Source organism: Hypomesus transpacificus, chromosome 11 (genome assembly GCF_021917145.1).
Source record: "Hypomesus transpacificus isolate Combined female chromosome 11, fHypTra1, whole genome shotgun sequence".
Classification (NCBI taxonomy): Eukaryota; Metazoa; Chordata; class Actinopteri; order Osmeriformes; family Osmeridae; genus Hypomesus; species Hypomesus transpacificus.
The window spans coordinates 16582327-16599826 of record NC_061070.1 but is presented as its reverse complement, the minus strand read 5'-3'; the positions used below and the strand labels follow the sequence as shown (position 1 = coordinate 16599826).

At 49.5% G+C, this 17500-nt stretch overlaps 1 protein-coding gene across 1 annotated transcript in view; it reads right to left on the bottom strand.

The window, feature by feature from the left end:
• Positions 1–17500, bottom strand: part of LOC124473372 (regulating synaptic membrane exocytosis protein 1-like) — a 22928-nt gene that overhangs the window by 4937 nt on the left and 491 nt on the right. Inside the window, exons 2-22 of the mRNA XM_047028708.1 lie at positions 16855–17500; positions 14684–14724; positions 14275–14385; positions 14031–14130; positions 13807–13930; positions 13169–13215; positions 12795–12907; positions 12509–12639; positions 12043–12214; positions 9886–10039; positions 9581–9637; positions 9098–9257; positions 8607–8711; positions 7982–8044; positions 6062–6151; positions 4606–4683; positions 3605–3664; positions 3227–3292; positions 1005–1114; positions 661–776; positions 186–346 (exon numbers count right to left, since the gene is read on the bottom strand). The exon at positions 16855–17500 is cut by the window's right edge and continues 142 nt beyond it. Of these exons, the coding sequence (XP_046884664.1) occupies positions 186–346; positions 661–776; positions 1005–1114; positions 3227–3292; positions 3605–3664; positions 4606–4683; positions 6062–6151; positions 7982–8044; positions 8607–8711; positions 9098–9257; positions 9581–9637; positions 9886–10039; positions 12043–12214; positions 12509–12639; positions 12795–12907; positions 13169–13215; positions 13807–13930; positions 14031–14130; positions 14275–14385; positions 14684–14724; positions 16855–17500 (2705 nt within the window). The remainder of the gene's footprint in view (positions 1–185; positions 347–660; positions 777–1004; positions 1115–3226; positions 3293–3604; positions 3665–4605; positions 4684–6061; positions 6152–7981; positions 8045–8606; positions 8712–9097; positions 9258–9580; positions 9638–9885; positions 10040–12042; positions 12215–12508; positions 12640–12794; positions 12908–13168; positions 13216–13806; positions 13931–14030; positions 14131–14274; positions 14386–14683; positions 14725–16854) is intronic.

Sequence of the window (17500 nt, the reverse complement as noted above, 5' to 3'; positions counted from 1 at the left end):
AGCGGTGAGGGAGTCGGGGTAGTAATCAGAAGGTTGCTGGATCGATTCCCTGCTGTGCCACATGATATTGTGTCCTTGGGCAAGGCGCTTCACCCTACTTGCCTCGGGGGGAATGTCCCTGTATACTGTAAGTCGCTCTGGATAAGAGCGTCTGCTAAATGACTACATGTAAATGTGTGTGCTACCTGTGCTTGGCCCGGGGTCTCTCTGACTGGATGGACATGTAGCTGGTGCTGCTGACTCGCGAGGCGCTGCTGGTGCGAGAGATGGCCGACACATCGCTGACATCACTGTCCGAAGACTTGTGGGACACATTTTCACAGCTCTGCTTCTGATCCTTATAGAGCTGCGGAGAGGAAGGGAGGGAGGGAGAGAAGGAGGGAGAGGGAGAGGGAGAGGGAGAGGGAGAGGGAGAGGGAGAGGGAGAGGGAGAGGGAGAGGGAGAGGGAGAGGGAGAGGGAGAGGGAGAGGGAGAGGGAGAGGGAGAGGGAGAGGGAGAAAGAGCGATGGAAAGCAGGAAGAGAGTTTGGATGGGGAAGGAAAGGGATAGAGACATGCGCACATAAATACAGTGACTCATTACAGCCCATAGGTTCATACAGTATCCCTCTGCCTGATCTCATCCCCTTCTCTTGTGGAAGCATAAAGGTGGGGTCTCGCCTCTCGTTTGCCCTTCAGCGCCCTCTGCAGGTCCTGGCTTGAGGAGGACTGTCCTGAGCTCCTGTAGGGGAGGACCTTGATCTGCAGCTTCCCCACACGCTCCTCTGCTGCTAGAGCTGCACAAACACACACATGCACACACACAAACACATACGCACAAACACAAACACATACGCACACGTACACACACACACGCGCACACACAGACATGTACATAAAACACACATCAGTTGGCATCATCCTATTTATATGGCAAGAGAGAGTAGGGTAGTTCCATTTAAAGGCCTACACAGGCCTACAGAATGACTCCCAGGTGTGGTTGTGTGTGTGTGTGTGAGACACACCCTGCTCCACACTGCTGCTCCTGGCGGGGACCTGGGGAAGCTGCCGGGCTCTGCGGGCTGAGGAGGAGGTCACGGAGGAAGAGAGAGACGCACCACCTTGGAGGTGGCCCCTGAGAGAGAGAGGGAGAGAGGGAGAGAGAGAGAGAGAGAGAGAGAGAGAGAGAGAGAGAGAGAGAGGGGAGGGAGAGGGAGAGAGAGAGAGAGAAAGAGAAGAGGGGGAGGTTGTTACAGGTAGCGGTCCACCCCTTCCTGGCAAATACTGTCCTGTTTTCTCCCAAGAGACCTTAGAACACAGAGCTCCAACATACTGTAAACTACAGCAAACTACAGTTAAGTACAGTAAACTACAGTAAACTACAGTAAAACCAGAGTAGAGAGCAAACACCAGAAGAGAGAGTGAAGGTCATTAAGAAGCTCCTCAGAGCCGTGATCAGAGGAGATGGAGCCTTGCAGGGTACCGTGTACAGGAGGGGAGGGACAACATTCAACACTCAGCTCATTCCAGTTGTCATGGTGAAGGTTCCTGTTGAAAAATAGCTGCATACGTTTAAGGGCCAACCAATAAGACGCTTTGATTCCCAGAGCTGGGAGGGAGATAGAGAAGGCTTCACGGCAACACACGTGAAGGCTCACAAGAAACAACAGAGGGACAACAGAGGGACAACAGAGGGACAACAGAGGGACAACAGAGGGACAACAGAGGGACAACAGAGGGACAACAGAGGGACAACAGAGGGACACCCCGACTGGAGGAAACACGCTTTACACGTTTAAATCTTACCCTGGCAAGCAGGCACACACACCACACACAAACACCACACACACACCATACACACCACACATACCACACACCACACTACACACACACCACACACCACAGTACACACACACCACACACCACACACACCACACACCACACACACCACACACCACACTACACACACACCACACACCACACACCACACACACCACACACCACACACTACACACACACCACACCACACACCACACACCACACACCACACTACACACACACCACACACCACACTACACACACACCACACACACCACACACCACACACCACACTACACACACACCACACACCACACTACACACACACCACACACCACACACACCACACACCACACTACACACACACCACACACCACACACACCACACACCACACACCACACTACACACACACCACACTACACACACACCACACACCACACTACACACACACCACACTACACACACACCACACTACACACACACCACACACCACACTACACACACACCACACTACACACACACCACACAAACACAGAGGAGGCAGCAGCTGTCTTCCTGCCTGGTCGGGGGAGGGGGGAGGGGGTAGTGAAGGGTGAGAGGGGATGACTGTGGGGGCAGAGAGAGAGAGAGAGACGGGGGGGAAGAGAGAGAGAGAGAGAGACCCCCGTAAGGTCCCCTTACCAGGTGGCCGGAGAGGGGGGGCCCGGCCCCTGGACCCCCTCAGTATGGAGGTGGGCTTTATCCTGGGGGGACCACGAGACCACACACACATCATACACACGTCACACACACGTCACACACACCCCGCCGATGCACCATGCAATGCAGCATGCAGAAAAAAGCAGCAGGAAGAAAGAAAGAGATAGAAAAGTAAAAAAATAAAAATAAAAAATGAGAAATCATGTGTCAGAAAATAAAGTGAAAATACAACATGAGGTGACAAAAAAGGTGGGAAGTGAAACTAACAGGTCTGTTCTGAGGTTCCTTCATCCTGTGTGATCACAGACAGTTCTTCACATTAACTACATCCCCTAAGGCCCTAACCCATACCACTGGAGGTTACACCCTGTCCAGCAGTACCAGAGATCTCACACTGGCATCACGACTGAACACAGGCTAACAACAATAGGGTCTTAACTCTAGCTAGGCTTTCAGGAAACACAATCAACTCTTTCATCTCTTCCTATTTAGTTAGACAATCACAAGATGGCTGTGAGTTGGTTGTTGTTGAGTGAGCTTACAAGGTAGGTTCTGGAAAGTTGTGGGGAGGTTGTGAGCTTGTGGCTTTTACAGTAAGAGGGAGTTTAAGACTATGAAAGTCAATAATAACCCGAGCCTTGAGTGCATATCTCAAATGGACCCAGTGGCGAGGTTATTGACCTTAGGGAAACCATCCAGGTTCGAGTCCCAGTTGTCCCTCCTTCTCACCTGTTGTTGTCAGAGTGTTTCTGGGCCAGAGTCTGACAGGAGGACGTGTCCAGTGTTTGAGGGTGCCTGGTTACAGGAAGGACGAGTGGAAACACAGACAGAAAAGACAGGGTGGAGGGATGAGTGGATGGAGAAGACAGGAGAAGTAGAAACAGGATTAGAAGAGAGCTGGAGGTGTATTCTCAGGGAGTGCTGATGGATGTGGGGTCTGCAGACAGTACGCTTGGGATGAACGTGAACTAGCTCAGTGATGTCAACACTTACACAATGAGAGACAATATGAGGGGACGTCACAACACACTCTTGTAGCAATCACGTGTGTGTGTATGTGTGTGTGTATATGTATGTGTGTGTGTGTGTATGTGTGTGTGTGTGTACCTCTTTGCACTGAGGTGATTGATTAGGTCCTGAGTAGGAAACACAGGATCCAGCACCCACCTGTTTCTCACACACACACACACACACACACAACGATGATGATGACGACACACAAACAGACACATCAACAAGCATAACATACACAAAACACAGGTGATGGTCAACATGAGATGAAGTGTTTGGGACATTATCTAAGGCACTCCTCTGTTGGCTAGAAAACAGGCTGAACAGACAAGCATCACACGGGGCAACAGTTAGGGGAGAGAAGAAGCACACACACACACACACGGTGATACACACAGTGTCTCACACGCAGTGTCTCACACACACACACACACACAGTGACACACACATGGTGACACGCTACAGACTGAAGGGTTCTCTAACACCAAGCACTCAAATACAAACTAGATCAGCCTGTCAAAGAGCAAAAACCAACTGCAGAACACTGGACACCCATCCCCCATCCCCCAGCAGTAGCCAATGCTGTTAAACGGAGATCTGAGCATTACAGGAGCAAAAAAATGAAATTCAAGTCACAACATAACACTTAAACTACAGCAGCATGAGAGAGACTGACCACATGCACAAGCTGGAAAACAAGATATTCCAGGTGGGAAGTGAGGACCAACAATTCTGTGACAAGTGACACATTCCTTCTCATAGATCACTACGACATGTCCTTCCACAAACAGTGCACAGCGATTACCAAAAGCGTAATGCAAGGGGAACGGTAAATCAGAGCATTTTCAGGGGACAAAGTGAGGATTAGAGCTTAGCGGTTAGGGGTTTAGCCACGTTAGCATGTGGGTTAGCGCTGGGGTCTACTCCGGAAAGGGGGTGGAAGTGAGGGAGGAAAGGAAGGAAGGGGGAGTAGGGTGGGAGGGAGTAGGGGGGGAAAGTGCGGGGGGGGGGGGGGGAGGGGGGGGGGAGTGGGGAGGAGGGTGAGGGTGAGGGGAGGGGTACTAAGGGGAGAGGTTGAGGGGGTGGTAGGGGGGTACCTGTCGTCTTCAGGGGAGGCGTGCTGGATTAGAATCCTGGGGCTGGCTGGACGTCTACGAGGCAGGGACTGAGAGAACCTGAGGGCCACAGCGCCCCCCGGTGGACAGACACAGAGACACACACATCCAAGTTTACCCGTGCTCACTACCTGCTCCACGGAGGGCTCCCTCACAGCACCACACACCTTCACACACCACCTACACGCTCCAACATGCTCCACACCCCCACACACCAGCTACACGCTCCAACATGCTCCACACTTCATCTCATTTCATTCCATTTGAACAGTTGCCATTCTTGTCAATTGAACAGCCTGCCGTCCCTACGCTAGGAAAACACGTTCGAATATCTCCTAAACACCAATGGTGTGATGCCCTCTCCCTGTGCTACTTATTCTGTTACACGACACACACAACTGCACATGCACTCTTCTGGAGAGATGATGTACAGTATCTGTGACCTCAACACCATTCTGACAATCACAACACACACACACACACACTCACACTCTATGTGACCACTGTATGTAAAAGAACATGCAGATATCCAAAACATCTCATGTCAACTGGAGAATAAAGTATAATTTCAGAGGAGAATTTGTTTTTAGATTTTTTCCCACCACAACTAAGAGTAACTCCCAGACTTTGGGTGTGTGTCTGGGAGCGTACGGCATGCGAGGGGGCATGGGTCTTCAGGGAGGGGTCCTTAAAGAAGGTGGGATAAGGGAGCACAGGGGGTCAGGTCCACAGCCAGTTGCAAAGTGTTCATTCATCCACCAGCAGTGTTTAGTTAGCTCTCATGAGAACGGACAGGTCTGAACGCTCAGCGCGTAAAACAAACACTTGTGGTGTTACATGAACACGTTGAGGTTTGCTGTGATGTCATCGCAGGGTAGGAGAAGGGTGAGAAGACCCGTGAATGGAGTCAGACACAGGCTGTGGGGTACAGGGTGTAGGGTACAGGGTACAGGGTACAGGGTACAGGGTACAGGGTACAGGGTACAGGGTACAGGGTACAGGGTACAGGGTATAGGGTATAGGGTACAGGGTTTAGGGTACAGGTTGTAGGGTACAGGGGGTAGGGTGTAGGGTACAGGGTGTAGGGTACAGGGTATAGGGTATAGGCTACAGGGTGTAGGGTACAGGGTGAAGGGTACTGGGTGTAGGGTACAGGGTGTAGGGTACAGGGTACAGGGGTACAAGGGGAAAGGGGTACAGGGTGTAGGGTACAGGGTGAAGGGTACTGGGTGTAGGGTACAGGGTGTAGGGTACAGGGGTACAGGGGTACAGGGTGTAGGGGTACAGAGTACACGGTAGAGGGTGTAGGGTACAGGGTAGAGGGTACAGGGTACAGGGTACAGGGTGTAGGGTGTAGGGTACAGGGTACAGGGTACAGGGTACAGGGTACAGGGTACAGGGTACAGGGTACAGGGTACAGGGTAGAGGGGGCTGGTACCTGTCAGGCTCTGGTGAGGGAACATTATTGTCTGGAGTGAGACAGTTGGTGCTAGCGCTCCTAACCCTGTCCAGAGAGGGCCGTAGATCACTAGCCCCCACAAGCATGCCATCCAATGCAGGAGAGAAGAGAGGACAGGAGAGGAGAGGAGACAACACAAAGGAAACAATGGAGAAACAGAAAGAAGGCTGTGTTAGCAAGAGAAATCATAGAGGACATGCCTAGTCTCAACGCAACCGTGAGCGGTCTGATCGTCATTGAGATGGCCCTGTCAGGTGTTCAGGCTGTCGGGCATGGTCTGGTCGTCATGGTCTGGTCGATTCTGAGTTAAATTTGTCAAATTGTTACGATGACCAGTCGTTGACCCAATGGAAGGAAGGTGCTTGATGGCGCGTGTGTGCACATAAAAGTGTGTGTGTGTGTACACTCGTGTGTGTGTGCGCCTGTGTGTGGTTGGAGAAGTCTGAGGACTAAAACTCATGACGGGTCCTACAGTTCAGGGTGTCTAACTCTTCTAACTGGTCCTAAGAATCCACAGCTGATGGAGATGTGTGTGTGTATATGTGTGTGTGTGGGTGTGTGTGTGTGGGCGTGTGTGTGTGGGCGTGTGTGTGTGGGCGTGTGTGTGTGTGGGCGTGTGTGTGTGCCTTACCTAATCATGATCTCGTCTGTGAACTTGAGGACGTGATGCGTGAGGGAGCGCGGCGAAGCGGAGAAAACACGAGAGCGCACCCTAGAGGTTGACGTAAGGCATGCAGGCAGCGTGGAACTTCACCCGCGAAAAAACAACAAAATAAAAACATAAAATAAGACATGCAGCTAGCATGCAGTGTCAAGACAAAAACGTTTACCTCAGATGACTTTAGGTCACAGATAAATACTCACATCCACGAGGTTAACAGTCCTAAATTAGTCGGACTAGCTCAAATATTTGAGCGACACATTTTACGGTAGATTCCTATATTTTACCAGACTAGAAAAATACCTTTTCCAGCATGTGTGTTTGTGAGTGTGTGTTTTCAGTGAGTGTGTCTGAGGGAGAGGTTGGGTGTTTGTGGTTGCTCTCCACCTAGACTCACCTGTAAATGTCCTTGTGAATGCCGTTGACTAACAGAGGCATCTTAGGGGGCAGAGTGACACTGTGTCTAGACGATCTCCTGAGTTGAGCAGGTGTGTGTGTGTGTGTGTGTATGTGTGTGTGTGTGTGCATGCAGGACACAGGGATAGAAGATTGGGAGAAAGGTGGGTTACTAAAACAGAAAGGTGTGAACAGCAAGAGCAGAACAGACTAAGCAGGGCAAGATAAGCACAGCTGTTCATACTTACTGGAATGAGGGACCACAGGGAAGCATTGCGCCTGCATACCCAATATTTTGTACCTACAGTATTAATTGAATATGGACACAACTTTGCCCTCTAGTGTGTGGAGTGCAGTACTACAACTGGTTTATTTACTGTAACTAGAAAACAAGTCTCTCTCTCGCACGTCTGATGGGTGGAGTCTGTGAGGTGCTGTAGGGTGAACAGTCCCAGTGATGGAGTCTGTGTTATGGATGTTATGTGGACGTATGTGTGAGTCGTTCATGTGTTACGGACATCGATATGGAGGAGTGTGTTTAAAAGAGGCTCTCTCTCTCTGACTCGTTCTCTCCCACTGCGAGATGCCTAAAAGCTCGACACGATCAACAAAGGTTTCTGCCTCTCCAAAAATTATTTGAAATGAAATAAAAATAAGTTGAAAGCGTTCCAATGTATGATGTTTTGTACAGTGAAAATGGTGATGTTTCTAAATGCTAAAGTAATTCCAATAAAACAAATTATACGATTTGACGATGACTGCTAATACTACTATTACTCATTAAAACAATAATAGAACCCAAAATAATAAAAGTATAAGATATGCGATGAGTTCTTGTTTACCTTTTGGTGTGTAGGCACTCGGCACTTTTGCCCCGCATTGATTGGTGGATCATGATGACCTCACTGTGGTTACCATGGAGATGGGTGACACATGAGGAAATCAACAACGGTAGCAAAGTTCCACAGCACAGGGAAACAACATGAGTAGAGATCTAAACCGGCACAGCATTCGTACATGACACCACGACAGCATCTTGGCTGACTCTAAACACAGTGGAACTGCTTCGTCCTGGACGCTACAAGCTAACGCCTTCTGACAGAGGAGGCATCACAGGCCCTGATCTCAGGTGAACACAGCATCACAGGCACTGATCTCAGGGCGAACACAGCGTTGTACTGACTGGAGGACAGATACAGGGTAATGTGACTGTAGGACAGCAGGAAGGGGAGGGTCAGGGATACACACGTACATACACACTCATAGACACGCACACATACTCTGGAGACACACAAGTAAACGAACAAACAGAAAATACGTGTGCTCTTAGTAGTACGCCCTTTCAAACCCTCCTTACACACATGTAAATGCTCAACATACAAACAAGCACACACATGTTTATATATAAGTATCCATATACTTGGTTTGTTACACCAAACCAAACCCGTCATGACACACACACCCTACCTGTCGTCCAGGTATTCCTCCTCCTGTTGGAACCCTCTAGTGGAGTCACAGTAGCGGGTGGGCGAACGAGACCGGCGACCATGATGCATCTCATCATCCAAACTCCTGAAGAGAGAGAGAGAGAGATAGTAAGAGGGAGGTAAGGATAAAGAAAAAGAGAGAGGAAGAGAGAGACAGAGAAAGAAAGCAGGAGAAAGAGAAATAATGAAGATACTAAAAGCATGACTGTTTGACTTGAGAACATCCTTCATTAGAAATAAAGAAACATCCTAACACACAGTCCAACCTATGACATGTGTGTGTCCTTTCAGAAGACAGCCTTGTAAGAGTCCCCACCTCACCTCACCCCCCCCACCTCACCTCACCCCCCCACCTCACCCGCCCACCTCACCCCCCCCCCCCCACCTCACCTGCCCACCTCACCCCCCCCCCCCCCCCACCTCACCTCACCCCCCCCCCCCCACCTCACCTCACCCCCCCCCCCACCTCACCTCTGGGCAGGGATGTTGGGGGGGCGTGAGCGTGTGTGTGCCTGCTCCTCCCGGGGGGGAGACACAGAGCGGGAGCGATGGTGAGCCCCCCTCCTCTGCTCTGGAACCTCCAGCGTGCTGGGCTGCTCTCTCTGACGCTCCCGGCCACGCCCGTCTGCAGCTATACACACACCCACGCACACATCCATGCAAGCACACACATGAACACACACAAACACATGTTACTATCTTTACAGCCTCACCTAAGGGTCCAGAAGTTTTCAGTCACCATCACCTGAGGAGAGCTACCTGAAAGCTCACAGAGGATGGGTTTATTTTAGAAAACATAATCAAACCCTTGGAGCCCCTAACATAGTTAAAAAGGCTGCAGCTGTGGCCGGTAAACACCAGAACACTATCAAGTCCTGACGAGTAGAAGATTAGTGGAACAGAGGAACAGTGGAACAGTGCTTAAACAGCAGCATTCCCAGTAAGCCCACCCACCTTTAGGCACTGCTGTCGTACCCTCATCAATCTCAGACTCAACGACACGCTGAGAACCTGGACAACAGCGGGGACACACACAAAGACAAACATACAAAGACACACACATAGAGAGAGGATTGTCGACAGAGTAGGGGTGTGAAGACAACATTTATAGAAACACAATAACACACTCTCTCAAACACATACACAACACACACACAGAGGCACAAACACACAGAGAACACACACACAGAACACACACACACACAGAACACACACACACAGAACACTAACACAGGGGGGGTGCTGCTGTTGAGACTCACGTTGGAGCTTCTTGGTGGGCGTGTCGGTGTGGGCGTGTCTGCGGGGCAGGTAGGGGGAGGGGCGCGGGAGGGGGATGGAGGAGGAGTCATGGGTCTGCAGCTTGTACCAGTGGGGCTGGTCGTCCAGCAGAGCTGTTTCCAGCTCTATCAGAACCTGCAGAACACAAGCCACCACTATCAGAACCTGCAGAACACAAGCCACCACTATCAGAACCTGCAGAACACAAGCCCCAACTATCAGAACCTGCAGAACACAAGCCACCACTATCAGAACCTGCAGAACACAAGTCACCACTATCAGAACCTGCAGAACACAAGCCCCAACTATCAGAACCTGCAAAACACAAGCCACCACTATCAGAACCTGTAGAACACAAGCCCCCACTATCAGAACCTGCAGAACACAAGCCACCACTATCAGAACCTGCAGAACACAAGCCCCAACTATCAGAACCTGCAGAACACAAGCCACCACTATCAGAACCTGCAGAACACAAGCCCCAACTATCAGAACCTGCAGAACACAAGCCACCACTATCAGAACCTGCAGAACACAAGCCCCAACTATCAGAACCTGCAGAACACAAGCCACCACTATCAGAACCTGCAGAACACAAGCCACCACTATCAGAACCTGCAGAACACAAGCCCCAACAATCAGAACCTGCAGAACACAAGCCACCACTATCAGAACATGCAGAACACAAGCCCCAACTATCAGAACCTGCGGAACACAAGCCACCACTATCAGAACCTGCAGAACACAAGCCCCAACTATCAGAACCTGCAGAACACAAGCCCCAACTATCGGAACCTGCAGAACACAAGCCACCACTATCAGAACCTGCAGAACACAAGCCCCAACTATCAGAACCTGCAGAACACAAGCCACCACTATCAGAACCTGCAGAACACAAGCCCCAACTATCAGAACCTGCAGAACACAAGCCACCACTATCAGAACCTGCAGAACACAAGCCACCACTATCAGAACCTGTAGAACACAAGCCCCAACTATCAGAACCTGCAGAACACAAGCCACCACTATCAGAACCTGCAGAACACAAGCCACCACTATCAGAACCTGTAGAACACAAGCCCCAACTATCAGAACCTGCAAAACACAAGCCACCACTATCAGAACCTGCAGAACACAAGCCACCACTATCAGAACCTGCAGAACACAAGCAACAACTATCAGAACCTGCAGATAGTTGTGGCTTGTGTTTTGCCTGAACCTGAAAAATAGTTTCTAAAGGTTGATTTGTATATATATATATCTTCTAAACAAAAACTTCTAAAGATTAAAAAACATGTATGCATATGATGTGATGTGAGAGCCAGTTACCAGCGTGACACTGAAACAGGTAATGGTTAGTTTTTACTGAAGTATATGTCAGAGCCCTCACTTCTTTACTTTAAAAGTGTATTCAGTATGTCAACTTTTAACATACTTTTTAAACATGAGTATCTGTACTTCTACTTGAATGAAGGATGTGTGTCCTTTTGGCATCTCTGAGTACATAGGTGTGTGTGTGTGTGTATATATGTGTGTGTGTGTGTGTATATATGTGTGTGTGTGTGTGTATATATGTGTGTGTGTGTGTGTATATATGTGTGTGTGTGTGTATATATGTGTGTGTGTGTGTGTATATATGTGTGTGTGTGTGTGTATATATGTGTGTGTGTGTGTGTATATATGTGTGTGTGTGTGTATATATGTGTGTGTGTGTGTATATATGTGTGTGTGTGTGTGTATATGTGTGTGTGTGTGTGTGTATATATGTGTGTGTGTGTGTGTATATATGTGTGTGTGTGTGTATATATGTGTGTGTGTGTGTGTATATATGTGTGTGTGTGTGTATATATGTGTGTGTGTGTGTGTATATATGTGTGTGTGTGTGTATATGTGTGTGTGTGTGTGTGTATATATGTGTGTGTGTGTGTGTATATATGTGTGTGTGTGTGTGTATATATGTGTGTGTGTGTGTGTATATATGTGTGTGTGTGTGTGTATATATGTGTGTGTGTGTGTGTATATATGTGTGTGTGTGTGTGTATATATGTGTGTGTGTGTGTGTATATATGTGTGTGTGTGTGTGTGTATATATGTGTGTGTGTGTGTGTGTATATATGTGTGTGTGTGTGTGTGTGTACCTCTCCCATGAACATGCTGTCCTGTTCTGGCACGTGTGGCTGGTCCCATACTGTCATCTCCAGCATGTGGTTCCTGAAGTCTCGTCGGTGGACGTGCGAGTAGACAAACCCCTGGTGCCACTTCGGGTCGCCGCTCCTTTTAACCGTCTTGGTCCTCCGCTTGCTCCTATCACTGCGGGGACACACAAGTGCACGACACACACGTCACACACACAGCAGAAAGGATGTTAGAGCAGTGAGGATGATATGCTATTTTAATATTTTGAAAAATGTATGTCGGTACATCCATTAGATGTGTTCTAAAGGTCGTGATCTATGAGGGAGGTTTTTTGTTGTTGTTGTTGTAAATTGTCGCTTGAATTTGCCTTCGTTTCTCGCTAGCGGCTTCGTGAGAATACTGGGCGTGCAGACGGGCCTAGCATGCATTTGTTCCAGTTAGTGTTCCAGTGTTCTGTACAGGAAGTACCTGCGGTCTGGCAGGAAGTACATTTTCACGTAGGGATTTCTAGGTCGTCCGTCTGGCCTGGTGGGCAGGTCGACTGCCTGGAGGACGTTCACTATGAGCTGGTGATCCACCTTGTCATACCACAACTTCACCTGAGATCACACACACACACACAAAACGCAAACACACACACACAGACACAAGCAATAACACACAGGCACACACTCAATGTCACAATGAGGAAATATGCAGTACACTTGGGGCATCGAAACGTCACAAACACACACACAGAGCACAGCGTACTAACAGAGATACTTCCAGGCATTAGGTGAGGCGTGTCTCTGAGGGTAGGGCTGGACGGAGACATGACCGAGATAGACGGACGTTCCATCTTCTGGGACTCGAATGAACTGGATCCTGCTGTGAGGGCAAAAGTACACAAACAGACAGTTCAACCAATTAAACCCAAACCACATACAGACGGGATCTCAAGTCACGTGACACCAGCTTTAACAGGGTTTTAACAGGACATGCACATCAGCAGCTGTGTTTGTTTACTGTATCAATAAGTACAAGAGAAACTGATTTGAGTTTACATGTGAGAGGGAGATGGAGAGGGAAAGGGAGAGGGAGAGAGAGAGAAAGAGAGAGAGAGAGAGAGACCCCAGAGTAGATACCTACTGGATTCTAATGGAGGGTGGGATGTGTCTGGGATTCTTGGGATATCACTAAAAATAACAACAATGAGAAAGATCTTTCAGACCTGACAGGTCTAGGTAAAACAAGGTGTACAGTCTGACACCACTAGTACCAGGTAGAGAGTCGTCACAGGTGAAGTAGTTAAACTGGATACAAGAAAAATGAGAAACAAATTCAAACAAAACATGGGTAAGCAGAAAAAAAGTTGTCCCAGTGCTAAGAAACGAAACACCTGACAGGTTGGAGAGGGAGACCGCTGGGGAGTCTGGGACATGAGGAGGGGGCAGGTCCTTATTAGTCAGCTTGTTTACTTACTGATTAATTTTATACATCCCCTTGCAAATGTTTAGAAAGAAATCGGTACATTTGTAATTTTCAAAGAAGGCCGTCAAACAACAGCGAGGTGTAATGTTTCAGTGTGTGAAAGATAAAGATGTATTCTTAGTTCATAACATAAATATTTTTTGTGACAACTTGGTTTGGATTTGTTTGAATTATAAACATTTTACATATATTACAATACAAACCTTGTTCCAGAAATGCTTAAAATATTGTATCGCAGTTCACAATGATCACATTTATAAAAGTAATTAACTCAACGTAGAACAACTCTGACTCACCCAATGGGTCTGGATACCACCAGTTCCACTTGAGGTTCAGTCTGAGATTCCAAAATGATATTGTAAACTTCTTTCTGCGTTGCTCCGGGCAACAACTTGCCGTTCCACTGAAGAACCTCATCACCTGAAGGAACAAACAACTGTTCTTCCTGAAACCCTCCTGTCACACCCCTCTCCCATCAGTCCCAATCATGCGTTCACACGCACACGCGTGTGTCACTGACCTGCACGCAGATGACCCACCACGTCAGCCAGGCTGCCTCTCTTGACTTTGGTGATGAAAGCCCCCAATCTCCCTGTCTCAGTGACCCTCCCCCCTACCACCTGACACACACACACACACACACAGATAGTACATGATTTGTAAGATGTAGAGGTATTGTGTCCAAACATATGAAGACCCAGTAGTTTGAGGTATAACCTTGGTGTGTGTGTGTGTGTGCACGCGTGCATGTGTGTGTGTGTGACCTTGAGTCCTAGCAAGGCTCCAGCCTCCTTTGGCATAGCGCTCCTCTTGCTCAACGTGATTCGACCGATTAGATGGTCACCTTCTGTCGATGGCTGCCATGTCACTGGGTGCTGGGAGAACGATGTTGTGATTCAATCAAACAGCCGAGCAGCAATCGCATTACAACTGACCCTCATTCACACACACACACACACAGACAGATGCACTTTGGTGTAGACCAACGCACTCGAGAAAACTACTCAGAGATGAACTCTGAGAGAAAAAACACGTACAATACACAGATAAACACAAAGACACAACCTGGAACACACAGGTAGAGCAAGTGCATCTCTCTCTCAGACACCACACACACTCTCTCAGACACACACACACTCTCAGACACACACACACTCTCAGACAGGTACTCACATGCCATACAGTTGGGTCCAGGGGGTAGCACTCCCAGTCACCTAAAAACAGACAAGAGAACAGCTCAAACAGGAGCCTGGAGCTCTCTCTCTCTCTCTCTCTCTCTCTCTCTCTCTCTCGCTCTCTTGCTCTCTCGCTCGCTCTCTCGCTCTCTCTCTCTCTCTCTCTCTCTCTCTCTCTCTCTCTCTTCTCTGCTATCTCTCTCCCTCTTTGGTCTTTCACTCTCTCCAATCTCTCTCCAATCTCTCTGTCCAACTCTCCATCTCACAATCTGTCTCTCTGTCTTATGTATCTTCTCTCTCCATCTCTCTCAGATCTCTCTCTCCATTCCCTCCTTCCCTGGTATCTCTATCTCTGGTCTCCCTCTCTGCCCCTCCCAACTGCAGATGTATACACAGTACATACCAGCCTCGCTGCCACTATACACAGTACATACCAGCCTCGCTGCCACTATACACAGTACATACCAGCCTCGCTGCCACTATACACAGTACATACCAGCCTCGCTGCCACTATACACAGTACATACCAGCCTCGCTGCCACTATACACAGTACATACCAGCCTCGCTGCCACTATACACAGTACATACCAGCCTCGCTGCCACTATACACAGTACATACCAGCCTCGCTGCCACTATACACAGTACATACCAGCCTCGCTGCCACTATACACAGTACATACCAGCCTCGCTGCCACTATACACAGTACATACCAGCCTCGCTGCCACTATACACAGTACATACCAGCCTCGCTGCCACTATACACAGTACATACCAGCCTCGCTGCCACTATACACAGTACATACCAGCCTCGCTGCCACTATACACAGTACATACCAGCCTCGCTGCCACTATACACAGTACATACCAGCCTCGCTGCCACTATACACAGTACATACCAGCCTCGCTGCCACTATACACAGTACATACCAGCCTCGCTGCCACTATACACAGTACATACCAGCCTCGCTGCCACTATACACAGTACATACCAGCCTCGCTGCCACTATACACAGTACATACCAGCCTCGCTGCCACTATACACAGTACATACCAGCCTCGCTGCCACTATACACAGTACATACCAGCCTCGCTGCCACTATACACAGTACATACCAGCCTCGCTGCCACTATACACAGTACATACCAGCCTCGCTGCCACTATACACAGTACATACCAGCCTCGCTGCCACTATACACAGCTCTGCCACACTGCAAGCCTCTTTAGAACTGTGCTGTTTATGGAGACGGACAGAAGTTTGTTGAATATTTAGGTTGGAGACGGGTGCCCGTCCAGACTGAGGGTGCCTCTAGTCTGGATCAACAAAACCTGGGGGAGGAAGTGATTTCTGCACGCAGAGAGGTCTACATGACTTAACAATATTTAGTGACCGTAAAAGTGATTTTACTTAGTCTTTGTAGTTTATAACCTTAAATGAAAGACAGATCTTGTCTGTGTGTATGATCTCTTTTTAGAATACCATGAAAGAGGACCAAGCAAACAGGAAAGTAAGCAAGTCAGATCTGCCTTGGTTCTTAACCATGACCTGAATGCTGGTTTGTGTGCGTGTGTGTGAGTGTGTGTGGGAAAGCTCTGTACAGTTAACGGTTTGCAGTGCCAACAAGCACATGACTGCTTGACCTGGGCTCTCAGCAGAGGGTCTGGCTTCCTCAGCGGAGTGTTTACAATCCCATCTGACAAACATCTCTTCCTCTGCCACTTGATTGATCATAGGCTTTAGTTTCCGTCCAGGTGGCCTGCAGGTCGCCTTCGCAGGTAGGACATCACAAACTCCAGGATCAAACCTGGCCTTCTTCAATATGGCCCCGGCAGAAGTTTAACAGACATAAACACATACGTATACACACAAAAACACACATCAACTCTGCTCTCCCAAATCATCTCCTGACTGTTTTTTTTAGATCGATCAGATAGACTAGTTTTAGGACTGTGTGTCACAGTGATGGGCACACGGACCGCATGTCTACGGTGTTCCGAGGGTATCGACTCACACGCACAGTCGCTAACTCTCCCCTCACTAACTCTCCCCTCACCAACCCTCTCTTTTGCTCCTCCTCTCTCCTGAGCCTACACAGAGAGAAGCTCTTGTTTAGACATGATGTGTTCCTCAGAGCTGCGATGATCTCCCCCTCTACCTCCCAGCTCACCTCTCTCGCTGACGCTCTCGATCTCCGCGTCCTCGCAGCTGCTGTACTCGGGCGTGGTCCCTCCCTCCTCCTCGGAGCTGCTGACGGATGTCTGTCTCTTCCCTCCTCCGCCTCCGCCGCCGCCGCCGCCTCGCTTCGACTTGTAAGGCCGCGGAGGGGGCGGTCGCAAGGACTCCGATTGGTCGGAGCTGAGCGAATCGTTCCGCAGCATGCTCTCCGCCTTCTCCCGTTTGGTCCGTCGTAGGAGCGGGGCGTTGCCAGGGGCGTTGCCGGGGGCGGAGCCTGATCCGGGAGGCTCTCTGAGTTCGGGAGGCTGGTGGTGTTGATGCTGCTGTTGTTGTTGTCGGTAGGTGTGATCCTGGGCCCCCCCGACTCCTCCCACCGCCGTCCTCTGGCCCAGCCTGTCAGACCAGATCCCCACACCGTCCCCCACCCCACCCTCACCCCCAACCCCCACACCCCCACCTCTCCCCTGGGGGAGGAGAGAGTTCCTACCCCCTGGGGGTGCCCCTGCTTGAGGCTGACCAGGATGGCGGGGGGGGTCCATGTGGTACCCCTCCTCTGTCCGGCGAGGGTCGCCTGCAGCCCCAAACCCCCCGACAGGGTCGTGTTCCAGAGAGCGTCCCTTCATCAGACGCCGGCTCTC